At 45.2% G+C, this 12,096-nt stretch overlaps 1 protein-coding gene across 1 annotated transcript in view; it reads left to right on the plus strand.

Moving 5' to 3' along the window:
- MLXIP (MLX interacting protein) overlaps nucleotides 1–12,096 on the plus strand; it is a 43,767-nt gene that overhangs the window by 16,114 nt on the left and 15,557 nt on the right. The window contains exons 2-9 of the mRNA XM_036393288.1: nucleotides 5,739–5,845; nucleotides 6,132–6,217; nucleotides 7,477–7,566; nucleotides 7,846–7,887; nucleotides 8,919–9,090; nucleotides 9,953–10,042; nucleotides 10,612–10,703; nucleotides 10,809–11,478. Coding sequence (XP_036249181.1) covers nucleotides 5,739–5,845; nucleotides 6,132–6,217; nucleotides 7,477–7,566; nucleotides 7,846–7,887; nucleotides 8,919–9,090; nucleotides 9,953–10,042; nucleotides 10,612–10,703; nucleotides 10,809–11,478 — 1,349 coding nt within the window. The remainder of the gene's footprint in view (nucleotides 1–5,738; nucleotides 5,846–6,131; nucleotides 6,218–7,476; nucleotides 7,567–7,845; nucleotides 7,888–8,918; nucleotides 9,091–9,952; nucleotides 10,043–10,611; nucleotides 10,704–10,808; nucleotides 11,479–12,096) is intronic.

Raw genomic sequence — 12,096 nt, forward strand, 5'->3', positions numbered from 1 at the left:
TTAAAGTAAAATTCGTACCCTACCTCAAAAATTTCATGATTGTGTACAGGAAGGAACTGGGGGGAAGCACAGAGGAAGTGGGTTTTGAGGCTGGAGCTAATAAGGCAAAAAAGAGTTGTTTTAGCACAAGGGCAGGAGGAATCCATTACCTAAACAGGAAAGCAAAGGCCATTTCTGTAGCTTCTTCCCATAAACTGAATTGACAAAATTCAGATTTGAAAACAAAATAATTTGTTTACAACATTAGACTCTGGTGATTCCTGCAGACATGCAGTAGCTGCTTTCCATCTGCTGGGCCTGCTGGGAATGCATATTTGGGCAGCAGGACAGGCCTGTGGAATCTAAACCACAGTGCTTGGAGGTTTGTGTTTAAATTCCATGTACCATAGATCTTGGCCAGGTGCTCTCTGAGGAGAAGAGAAGAAACAACACACTCCTGAGCTAGGGAGCCAAATGTTGCCAGAGATTTTCCTTGTCCGTGCTTATCAAGAAAGTGAAAGATGAGAGGGTGGAAATGAGGGGTTTATGTGCAAAGCACATCAAAAAAATCCACGTTGTACTCCTACCGTGTCGCTCACACACTTTATAACCACGGGCGTGTCATTCACACTCTCCTTATTTTAAGCAGGAGATCCTGCATTCCGTCCTCAGAGGGTATTTTAAAAACTTCTTACTTGGTGCAGCCTTTAGTTCACTGCAATCCCAGGATCACTTCCCAGCTGCAGTTCCTGCTCAGCCACTTTTACACGTCATGGTGTGGAGAATGAACTGAAATTTTTCTGAACAGGAAAAGGGGATTTTTCAGGCTGATGTTTACAGCAAAGTCTTCCCGATTGCTTTCTGTTAGAAGAGGATTTAAACATGAGGCTGTGGTACTCTTGTGAGCATTTCTGAGGGAGATGAAAAATGGGGAACTGCAAGTTGAATCAGAAACAGCTGAATAAAGCATGTGAGCTGTGTAAAACACATAAGCTCTACCATGCTATACCATATAGTTTCCATTTAATCAACATGTATTCCAATTACCTGTTAAGTGGAGGATATATGGAATTTATGTTAATATTTTAAAGTCTACTTCTCTGCACCTTCAGTGCTTTTTGTAGAAACCAGTTTCATAAAATGCTGGTGTTTCTTAATGCTAATAAGTAAATTAAAAATCCCTAAATTTCTTCTGGGTTTGCATGCAGATAAATGTCCCTTTCTGCCCAAATCCAGAGGGTGCTTGTGTCGTGTGGATTTATGCTGACTGAAGTCCATCTTAAAATCCTCTGATTAAGGGAGGAGAACAGGGGATTCTTCTGTTGTGAGTCATCTCATCTCAGAGCTTGATCCTGCTTCTACAGATGTTGGAGGGAGTTTTGCATTGAATTTATTAATTGAATGTTGTTTCAGTGCTAGGGAGGGCCACTGGTTTAAATTTTGCAGCAGTGAATGGCATCTCATGTGTATCTGTTAAGAAAGAGGGTCACACCTTTGCCCTGTGAGATCATTAACTGAATGTTATTAACCTAGAACAAAACAATGAGATTCTCAGAGACAAAACTTTGCTTGTAAATGGATCCTGTCAGGGTACTGTTAGAATACAAACCTGCTCCCTAATTACATTTCAGTTGATTGAAGAACAATTTAGAAATCAAAGGTGTTGAAGGGAATCAGGGAATCAACTCTCACAGTGGATGTCTCTTTCTTGTACTTTGCTGCAAATTTCGTGATGTTTGAAGGTTTGTAATTGTTTTAAAACACAGCTGCTTTCACTGGAGTTTTAGAAATGGAGAGTTGTGAGAGATCAGTGCCTGTTATCTGTCTGCCTGCTTGGATTTCAGTTGTCTGAGGTGTAGTTCCTGAGCTGGGAAAATGCATGTGGAAAACCTTGGGAATGGACTGCAGCCTCTCCTGGTGGAAGTGGCAGCCCCGGTGCCTCTCCTGTGACAGCCCCAGGACTCCTCCAAAGCAGTTGGGGCCGCTGCGTCCAAGGGGATTTCCAGCTCTGCTGGCTGTTGAGCTGAAGCTCTTTTGGCTGTGATCAAATCACTTGATGAGGACATTTAGACTCGAGAGGTGGAGATTTCTGCATGGGAGACTGAGCTGAGCTGCTGGAATGCAGTGCAAGTCACCCATCAACGTTTGATTTGATCTGTGTGTGATAGTGAGGGGAACAGGAAAGTCACCGATTCTTCCAGCATTGCTGCCATGAGCTGAGCTGCTGGCAGCAGCATCCCCTGCAGGATGCACCCAGAGCTTGGCTCCCTGTGCTGCCCATCTTGGGCACCCTCTGTGCAGCCCCAGCATTCCCACAAGCTGTGGGTGCAGCTGTCCTGGCTTGTGCCGTGCACTGTTGGGCCCAGTTCTCCTTTGGGATGTTCTCCTGCTCTCCTTGTTGGGGGCAGCATCCCTGGAGGTTGGGGGCAGCATCCCTGGAGGCTGGGGGCAGCATCCCTGGAGGCTGGGGGCAGCATCCCTGGAGGCTGGGGGCAGCATCCCTGGAGGCTGGGGGCAGCATCCCTGGAGGCTGGGGGCAGCATCCCTGCAGCAGCGTTGGAGAGGGGGCCAGGAGAAGCAGGGCTGTGCTCCTGGCTTGTGCTGCAGGTACATGGTGAGCATCCATCTGTTGGGAAGTTGCTCCACATTGGCTGTAGGAGTTGGATGTTGTGGTGTTACAGAACTGGCAGGAGCAGCAGCCAGATGGTCTCTCCAGTTGTTTGGGATTTTTCCTTGTTGCTGTTGTTGTTTTGCTGCTTTAAAATCTGAAGGCTGCTTTTGGTTAGGCAGCTGCTCTCAGTCTCAGTGCCGTTCAAAGTAATTGACTTTCCATTGACTTTGGAATTTGGAATAGTGTCTAAATATTGGTGTCAGCTTCATGCTGATTACTCTCCACTGAGGCTGAAGTCGTTTCACTTATGACCTCAAGCTGGACTTGTGTTTTGCTCCCATGGGAACTAAAAATAATAATTATTTTAAGAATAGGTTCTTAATCACTTCCTTCTTTTGATGTACTGGTCTTGTTTAGCATTTTCTAAGAATGTAATTGAAAATACTTTAAACTATTTGTGTTTTAATTCCAATTTTAATTAGCTCTTTGAAGATGCAAGGAGTGTACCAGACTTGATTACAGTTCCTTTGAGTCTTTTTATAGAAAAGCATTTGCTCTTGTTATTCTGAGTGCAGATTATTAGAGTTTTGTTGCTTTGGCAAACTGTCGAGTCACACAGAGCTGTGAAGAGATGAACATTAAGTTGACAGATTTCTTAGTCAAAGGCATGTGGGCACTTTGTCAGTGCTGGTGATGCATCAGCACATTAATCTCCTGTCTCCAAACTGTGAATGTACAGATGAGAAACAGGAAAAGGTGGGCTTTAGTCTGGGTTTGGAAGGGAAGATAAGGTGTGCAGTGGTTCTGGGGCAGAGCTGGCTGTGCAGTGAGCACCAAAGTTGTTGGGATAGCTTGCAGTGATGGGAGAAATATGAAATGGATGGAGATCACTCTCTGCCCTGACACATGGGCTGGGTAACAGTGAGATGAACTAGTTGGAGATCTTTCCATTAACTAAAAATCTTGAAATTTAAAAGTGGAGTCTTGGGAGATATTTCTTTTCAGTAGTGCATCCATATGAAATAGAATCCAGGAGGATTTCCTAAATGTCTGTGACCATGCAGATGGTGCTGAGTGCCTTAAAGCCCAGTAACAGCACAAGTACATTAACAATGATTTTTTTATTTCTTGCTAATGGTTGGCATGGTTTGCTCTCACTCTGTCAGTGAAGTTGCTTGCTCCAGCAAGTCTGCGGGTCTTGGGGGTGCTCAAGTTCCATGTTGTGTACCAAATTCTGTTTATTTTTATCAAGCACCAACGTCCCAAAGGCTGCAGCAGAGCCTTGTAGGATAATCCAGTGTGCAGCCTAACCCCCAAAGGGGCAGCTGGGCATGGACAGGGCTCACAGCTTGATCACTCACTGTTCTCTTGCTGCTGGGAATCATCCTTTTGGTGCAGTTCATAGCCACTCTCTGCATCTGCTTCCTTGTGCATACAAGAACATTGCAGTTCATTTTTAAAGAGGACGAGGAGGAAAAAAAAATCAGGCAACAACTCATCTACTGATGCATTGCTACAACCTGTTGCCACAACTGACATTTTATATAGTAGTAAAATTGAAAGAGCAGAGCTGATTTTCTTTACCTGTCTCTTGGCTGAAGCCTGGCATTTGCTCCTCTGTTACTGTGGAGTTGTGGGAGTACCTGAGTGTGAGAGCAGTTGTGGTGTCAGCAAGGGAGGAAATATTTGAAAAAATGTTTGTTTAATATCCTGTTATTGGCAGCTCTGGCATTCTGGTTGCTTTTGTTTAGGCCGAGGAGTTTTTACTTGTTTTTAATCTTGCAAGTTTTAATAAAAGGTTTCTTTAAAAAGAGCTGCTGTTGGGAGGTTTCCCAGACCAAATAGGAAACTGGGAATTATCAGTTCTCCACCCTCAGGCTCTGTGCATGGGCTTTGGTGAGCCAAGGGAAGTGCCTTGCACTTCTGTAGGATGTAATTCTATTTGCACAGAGATTTTAGAGCTTAAATGTGAAATGAGCTTTTAAGGATAAATCATTCCTCTCTGAGTTCATTTGTGCTGAATGCGTGAGGCAGATGGCCCGTGCCAGGGCACTGTCTGTGCTGCTCCATCCAGAGCCACTGCAGTTCATGGCAGAGGGCATTCCTGGCTGACCGTGTGCTCAGGGATCTCTCTGAGAGGGCAGAGTGTGTGTAGGTGACATTGCCACTCCTGCCACTCCTTCCTGTCCATCACCCCTTGACCTGATGCTCGGAGGGTGTCACGGTGAACCCGTTTCCTGTGCTGTTGTATGGGTTGCAGTTGGTATTTCTGGTCCAATTCCCTCATAGCAAGGTTGCACAACCAGCACAGGAGACATAAACTTGAAAGATGTGAGGCTAAAATGCCCCGAAACAAGAGAGAAAACCTAGGATAAGCATGGTTCTTATACTTTAATCTCTGGTTTGAAATTTACTGTGTTATGAGTATTTCCTACTTCCTCTGCCCTGTCAATAGTATGGATTAATGATTCATAAAGGTGTGTTGTAAGGGCTGGGTAGTTTGTGTTTATACAGTGCTTATTAGAGTCCCTGCTGCTTCTTCCTTTTTCCTTCCATTTCCCTTCCATCTCCCAGGAGCATTCATATATAAACCATTTCTTTTTCCAGCCTTGCTTTTCCTTGGAGAAAAGTTTCTAGCCTGTTGGTACTCCTTTGTGCCCAGCTCTGATTACCAGCAGTGTAGAATTGGTGGATTATATTTTTTCATGGGCCAGAACTGGCATTTTATTCCTCCTTTCCAGTGTTACCAGCCTGGAAAATCGAGTGGAACTGAATCTGACCAAACATGCAGAAGCCTCTTAATTTTAAATAATCTCAGTCCCAGTTGGTGGAAGCTCATAGGTGGGGGTTAGAAAAGGCGAGATACTGGCAAAGAGAAAAGTGTGGGTGAAATTAATTTCATTCCTGATGATATTCTTGAGACCAGTTGGGACAGTTCTTAGCTCTTATGGAGGACACACGAAGACTGGATTAATCTCTGGCTCCTGGTTTAGTGAACTGTGGACAGTAAAAGTTGTGACTGGCCAACCATGGCTTGTTGTTGTTTCATCTGTTGAGAGTTCTGCTGGTTTAGGGGGATGCTTTGTCTTGAAAGGAAGGGAGAGAGAAAAACTGAAAGCAGAATGATTTGTTGTCTGTTTTCTTGCAGTGGAAGATTGGTTTCACCAAAATGGAAAAATTTTAAGGGATTGAAGCTTCAGTGGAGAGATAAAATCCGTCTCAATAACGCCATCTGGAGGGCCTGGTACATGCAGTGTAAGTACCGTGCTGGGGGCGGGTCTTCCCCGAGACATCGGTGAGAGCAAGAGAATTGAAATTATTGTGTACTGAAGAGCTCGGGGATCTGCTCAGGTCCGATGTTCCAGAGGCAATGCCGTTGGATCAGGGCTTTCCTGGGTGTGCCCGCACTGGGGACGTGCTGAGAGCTCCAAGCACAGCCCGAGATCTCCCCTGGCCAGCTCCCTGGCACACCTTGGCACTGGGGCGGCAGCTCTGCAGGCCCTGCTCGTGCTCAGCACCCGCGTTGCCGTTGTTGTTTCAGACCTGGAGAAGCGCAAGAACCCCGTGTGCCACTTTGTGACCCCTCTGGACGGCTCCGTGGACGTCGACGAGCACCGGCGGCCAGAGGTGCGTGGGAAACCTGGGGACAGCCCAGTGAGCTCTGGAGATTGCGACAGGATTTTCTGGTCTGCTGGGAACAAGGGCAGCAAAGCCAATCTGGGCTCTGGTTTTATTTAGAAGGAACCATTAAAAGCAGAGTGAACCCGGTTTTGTGAGTTCATCACATTAGGATGATCAAGGTGCAACCAGAAGGACATTTGTTATCTGTGTAACTTATGTTAATGCTGTAATTTAATGAATCATAAATCACAGAAAGTGCTATTTGAATAGTTCAGGTTTTGACAGCCACTGCTGTCTTCTGACTGGAAGTTGGTGGGAAATCAGAGTGATGGCTGTTTTCAGGACTGAATCTAAGTGAACCTGGGAGAGTTTCTGTATTTTATGTAATTGGAGAGGTGTGGTTTCAAGAGAACAAGCAATTTCTTTTTCTGTGTCGAAGTAGTTTCACAGACAGATCAAATATGAGTTTGTGTTCTTTCATTTTTGTGCTCCTGTAAAAATAAATGAAAACTAACATCTGCCCTCTGGCTCCTTGCAGAATACCAGTGAGGCCCTTGATGTGGCAATATGTGGCTCTCTCTATACTGCATAACTCTAGAGTAATTTATAACTCAGAGGAGTTCCAGATGAATTTGTGGAACTGTCTCAGGTTTTTGAATGAACAGTGTTGATGTTTGTGTTGAAAGTGACCCTCGAACACAAAGTTAAGGCTCTCATTAGTCTGCTCTCCCCAACTTACACACTGCTCTCTGTGATACATTGAAGACCCATATCGTGTGATCCTTTTGTTGCCATCAGTGTGTGGCCTGCAAGGTCCCCCCCTGAGCTGGACATCAGATTTCTCTTGCTTTGTGTCATTCATAGCAGCTTTTGCTTATGTGTGTGTCTGTGCATGTGATCTTGTGAAATTCACAGGATATTGTGTGCTTTATACATTATATTTCAGTAAATTAATTTTTAAGGGTTTTTTTTTTTTTGCCATTTCTTAACTCTTGTTTATGGTTGAGCTGCTGTGGGAGATGCTGACAGTGCAGTCAGATGTCACCTCGTGTTTGGTTTTTGTGGGAAAGATGAAGTTAGTACTGTCAGATTTGCTCTGTGATAGCTGAACTCTGGGACAGCGTGGGCTGCTGATACATGAGCTCAAACAGAATTAGCATGCTTTCTTTTGCATTTTTTATGCCTGAATATTTGCTTGGAAATGTATTGAATATTCAGCCCTTATGTGATTCCGTGTAATTCATGGTATGTGTTTGTGTTCTCAGGCCATTGCAACAGAGGGGAAATACTGGAAACGAAGAATCGAAATAGTCATTAGGGAATACCACAAGTGGAGAACATACTTCAAGAAAAGGGTCTGTTGGTTTACATAGTGAAAGTAGTTTGCTTGAGCTTGATCAGTATGTTGTCGCTTTTTGAGTTTTTCTATCAGTTTTTCTGGCATGCAAGAGTACTTGAAACAGATGATAAGCTGGTACAGACATGCTCTCTGATTAGTTCCACTTAACTAAAAATTATTGTGCTGGGACTGATTGTGCATGATTGGGTCTTAAAAGTTTTGCAAAATCAGGTCTTCCACTGGCACATACAGGACTTACTCTGACTTCACCCTGTGTTCTGTTCTCCTTTTGCAGTTACAGAAACACAAAGATGAAGATCTTTCAAGTTTGGTCAGGGTAGGTAACACCACTGAGAAGTGGCAATATTTGTGCTTGTAGAACCCGCAGTAGATAACAAAGCTGTAACATGCAGTAGCTTGCTTTGATTACAATCTAAGAACGAGCATCTTGCTTAAGCCTTAATTAAGGTTAGACACCTTAATGTTCTGTGCCCCAGAGAGCAGTGTGAGATTTGTAGCTTGAATTGGATGGAGGAGAGGCTGAATGTAAAGTGCTGTGATAGAAGAAATGGGAATCAGCACTGCATGCCCAGAGAGATCAATCTCTTTGAGGGCTGGCACATGATTTCATCTTGTTACTGAGTTGTAACTGGCACTGCTGCTTTGCTTGTGTAACTGGATGTGTGAAGATGTGGGAGCTGTGTTTTGCAGATCTTCCTGCTGTGCCCACAGCTCAAGCAGATAATATGCCAGGATCCTATAAAGGGACAAAATGGTTAAAGAGACAGTGGTATGTCCCCTTAAACTGTCAAACCTACTTTGGGTATATAAACCGATGGTCAGAAGCACTGTTGTGCTGTTTTTGCAAGGCAGTGCAGTTTTACTCAGCTGTAGTGAGGGATGGCTAAGCCAAGTCACACTGTGTTTTATTTTTCATGGGCAAAAAGTGTCTTGTGCAAACTTGGAGTACAATTGCACTTCACTGCGAGTCAGAGTTTCAAATACATCTCACAAGACAGGAGTTGTTTTTTGCACTCTTGCTAGTCATGTTATTTTTAATCTTTATTCAGACCAAGGGATTGTTAAACTGCGTGCAAAAATACTTGTGTAATCAATCAAGCAAGGAAGTGTTGTTATTTGTCTTATGTCCTTCTAGTCAATATCTGGGTTTTGGGCAAAAATCTGTCCCAGAGTGTTCTGGTATTTCAGTATCAGAAGCACCACGGAAGTGTTTCAGTCCATTTGATGGCTCCTCAAAGAGAGGTTCTTCCTTTAAAAATGTGAAAAATGAGGGCTGCTTTTATAGATATGCACCAGACTGCTTTGGCATTGCTGGGCAGCCTGACCTCTCCTCCTTTCCTTCGGCAGGATGATGATGTGGTTCCCTGGCAAAAGAGAAGGTATGGCAGAGAAACCCCTGTGCCCATGGAGGAAGGCAGCCTGCTGGATGCAGACATGCTCATGTCCGAGTTCACCGACACCCTGTTCTCCACACTCTCTTCACATCAGCTGGTTTCCTGGCCAAATTCCAGGGACATAGGTATTTGTTGGCTGTGGCTATGCTGCAGTGAGAACCCCTACAAAAACTCTGCTTTGTTGCTTTGCTGCTCTTGTAGTCTTGCCTAAGAAATCTATCTTATATTGCTGATACAGATAAAAACAGGTCAGGGAATGTCTTATGATTCTGTAGGTTATAGAGTCCCACTTAATGATCCAAATTTAATTTCTGTCTTAGCTTCTTATGTGCTGCTCCCAGCTTTGCCCCCTGATGTTGCTCTGAATAAATATGTAATGAGCAGTATTTACTTTATCAGTGGTGAAGGCACTGTGATTTATCTCAAAGCATAGTTGTGTGTGTATTTTTAAGGGAGTGCCTGTGTATTTTTGTTTGGCTTTGTCTGGTAGAATCAGTGCAAGTTTCATCTGTACAAACAATCCCAAAATCTATTCAACTTTCTCTGGAGGCTCTGACTGTCTGATGGGACAGAAGATGTCCACTGTTCACCATCCTTGCTGCAGGGATGTCTGAGCAACTCCAGAGCAGCCATGGTTTACATGAATTGTACTCAAGGCAGATGAAATGGGTGATGGTTTATTTTAAAATTCTCTGTTATGAGCTGTGGTGGATCAGGCTGTGCTTTCCAGCAAGGTTTTGTGTAGTGCAGCTCAATTAGAGCCTTCAGGTTTCACCTCTTCCATTTTAGTAATTGAAAGTTTCACTCCCCAATGGCTTTGATACCTGGACTGTGCTGTACTCTGAAGAGAAGCAGATGCTCAGTTCCTTTCAGCACCAGTTTTTCTGTAACATCTTGGCCAAGCCTGGCTGTGGAGTGTTTTATTCCTGCTGCTGTTACTATGTGAGTGATGGGAAGCTAATCTAATCTGTCTCCTGAATTTTGCAGGACACTTAGGAAATGCTGACATGATTCAACCAGGGCTTATTCCTCTCCAACCAAATTTTGATTTTATGGATACTTTTGAGCCTTTTCAGGGTAAGAATCATATATAGAGTTCAATAATTTCTTAAATATTGCAGTGATTTATGAACTAGGTTTTTAAAAAAAAGTTTAAGTGTTACAAGCATCTAAGGTTTCCCCATTTCACACTTCTTAGTGATGAAAACATTTAACTTTTTGTTTGTCTTTGAATGTTTTATGGCACTGTCAAGAATTCCATATAACACTAAACTACTGCTGACAACTTTGATGGTTATGGATCTTCATGGAAGTAAAGTGTCATATCTGTTTGCTGGCTCTGCAAGCAGTCTGCATCAGATAGCTGCACTTTGTGGGACTCACTGAGGAGCTCTTGGCTGTCTGTGTGTAGATGAACCTTTAACAGGACTGATTTTTGCATTGTCCCTGTTTGCATGAAAATTGAAGGAGTCAGCCCCAAAGCCCCTCTGAAGACAGCAATTCACTGCTCAGTTGTATGAAGCAAAAAGCTCATGGTTTCATTATTTGTTTAATAATACTGATACTCCTGTGAATTTTAGGATCTAGCAATGCTGTATCTTAAGTATGAAAAGAGGAAAATTAATAGGTGGCTTTTCATGTTTCAGAATTATTCACACCCAGTCGCTCCAGTAATTATTTCCCTTCCGTGTCTGCTGTCAGCTCAGCTACCACAGACAGCAGCAGCCACTCGTCCCAGGTAAGAGAGGTTTCAAACAGAAGGCTCTGCCATGAGCCATGGAGGAGTTCCTCCTCTCAGGAGGAGTTCAGGCACGTCTGAGTCAGTGATGTTTCCTTCTCTCAGTCTCCTGTCCTGCCGTCGGGTTCGCTGCCCAGCACGCTTCCAGCAGGGAACATCAGCGATGGACTGATTCCTTCCTCAGTACCTGCTCCTGTCATTCCTGACGTCGTTGCTGACCAGTGTTCCAGCATTAGAAGTGGGGGATCTTTCATCCAGCCAGCAGACTTCCCTCCTGACTCGTCTCTCAGCGGGCCACAAACTTTCATGTCGGTGTTCCAGACGCCGCTGCCGCTGCTGCAGCCCACGAGCGCCCAGCAGCCGCCCCCGCTGCCCGCGGTGCCGCTCGGCTCCAGCCTGAGCCCCGCCCCCGCCGCCTTCGCCGCTCCAGAAACGCCCAAGTTCGGCCTCTGCGAGTCCTCGGTCATCACTCACACGGCCTCTGCCACGCTGACCCACAACGCCCCTGCCACCACCTTCAGCCAGAGCCAGAGCCAGAGCCTGGTGCTGGCCACGCAGCAGCCGGGGGCAGGAGTGCCTTGTAACCTGGCCTTCCAGACTGCTGTTGTGCAGGGGCAGCCCCGGCCCCAGCTGCAGTCCCAGCTGACATTTGCACTCCCCAAACCTGTTCCTCTGGCCAGTGCTGGGACAAGGCCCAAACAGTCACAAAAAATAGTGCCTGCTCCGAAGCTTGAAACAGTGTCCTTAGTGGTAAAGAATGCCTTCATCACCCCAGGTGAGGAGCACTGTGGGAGGATGGCTTTGTTTTCTGAGTGGGACAGGCAGGAGGAAAAGACCTCCTTGCTTTTCTTGCTTTACATAGTAAGTCAAAACAGAGCTGCTGAGTGTGTCCACGGAACCCTTGAATCCACTGGCTGAATGCAGTGGCTGCACTGTTCAGTGGGATGCTCTGGACTGCTGCAAGGACTGGAAGCAGTTTGGTTGAGTGTGAAAAGCTGACCTGCAAAAGGGGGTCTCTTTTGTATCATCTGTGATGGGCTGTGTAGCTGCACCAGCTCTGTGCTCCTGTCCCATAGAAGCCCTGGATTTAGGAGTGATGCTGTTGGGATTAACTGCCCCTCAGGGCATTCAGCCACAGTGGAGGAAGAGATTTTCCTGAGGGAGCTCGAGATCTTTGTCTCAAGCACTCTAGAGACCCTTGAGATGCTTTAAGTCAGGAGTGGATTTCAGGTCAGGATAGGAACACCTGGGACTTCCACACTGGGTGGGATTTGGAGCCACTGATGCTGCACAAGGCAAAGAATAAGATAAGGAGAGAGAATTTAGCTTGAGGTGGCTCTTGTAGGAAAGCTCAAGGCTGGAGCAGGACAGTCAGAACACCCTTGGGATTATT

Source organism: Molothrus ater, chromosome 18, assembly GCF_012460135.2.
Source record: "Molothrus ater isolate BHLD 08-10-18 breed brown headed cowbird chromosome 18, BPBGC_Mater_1.1, whole genome shotgun sequence".
Taxonomy (NCBI): Eukaryota; Metazoa; Chordata; class Aves; order Passeriformes; family Icteridae; genus Molothrus; species Molothrus ater.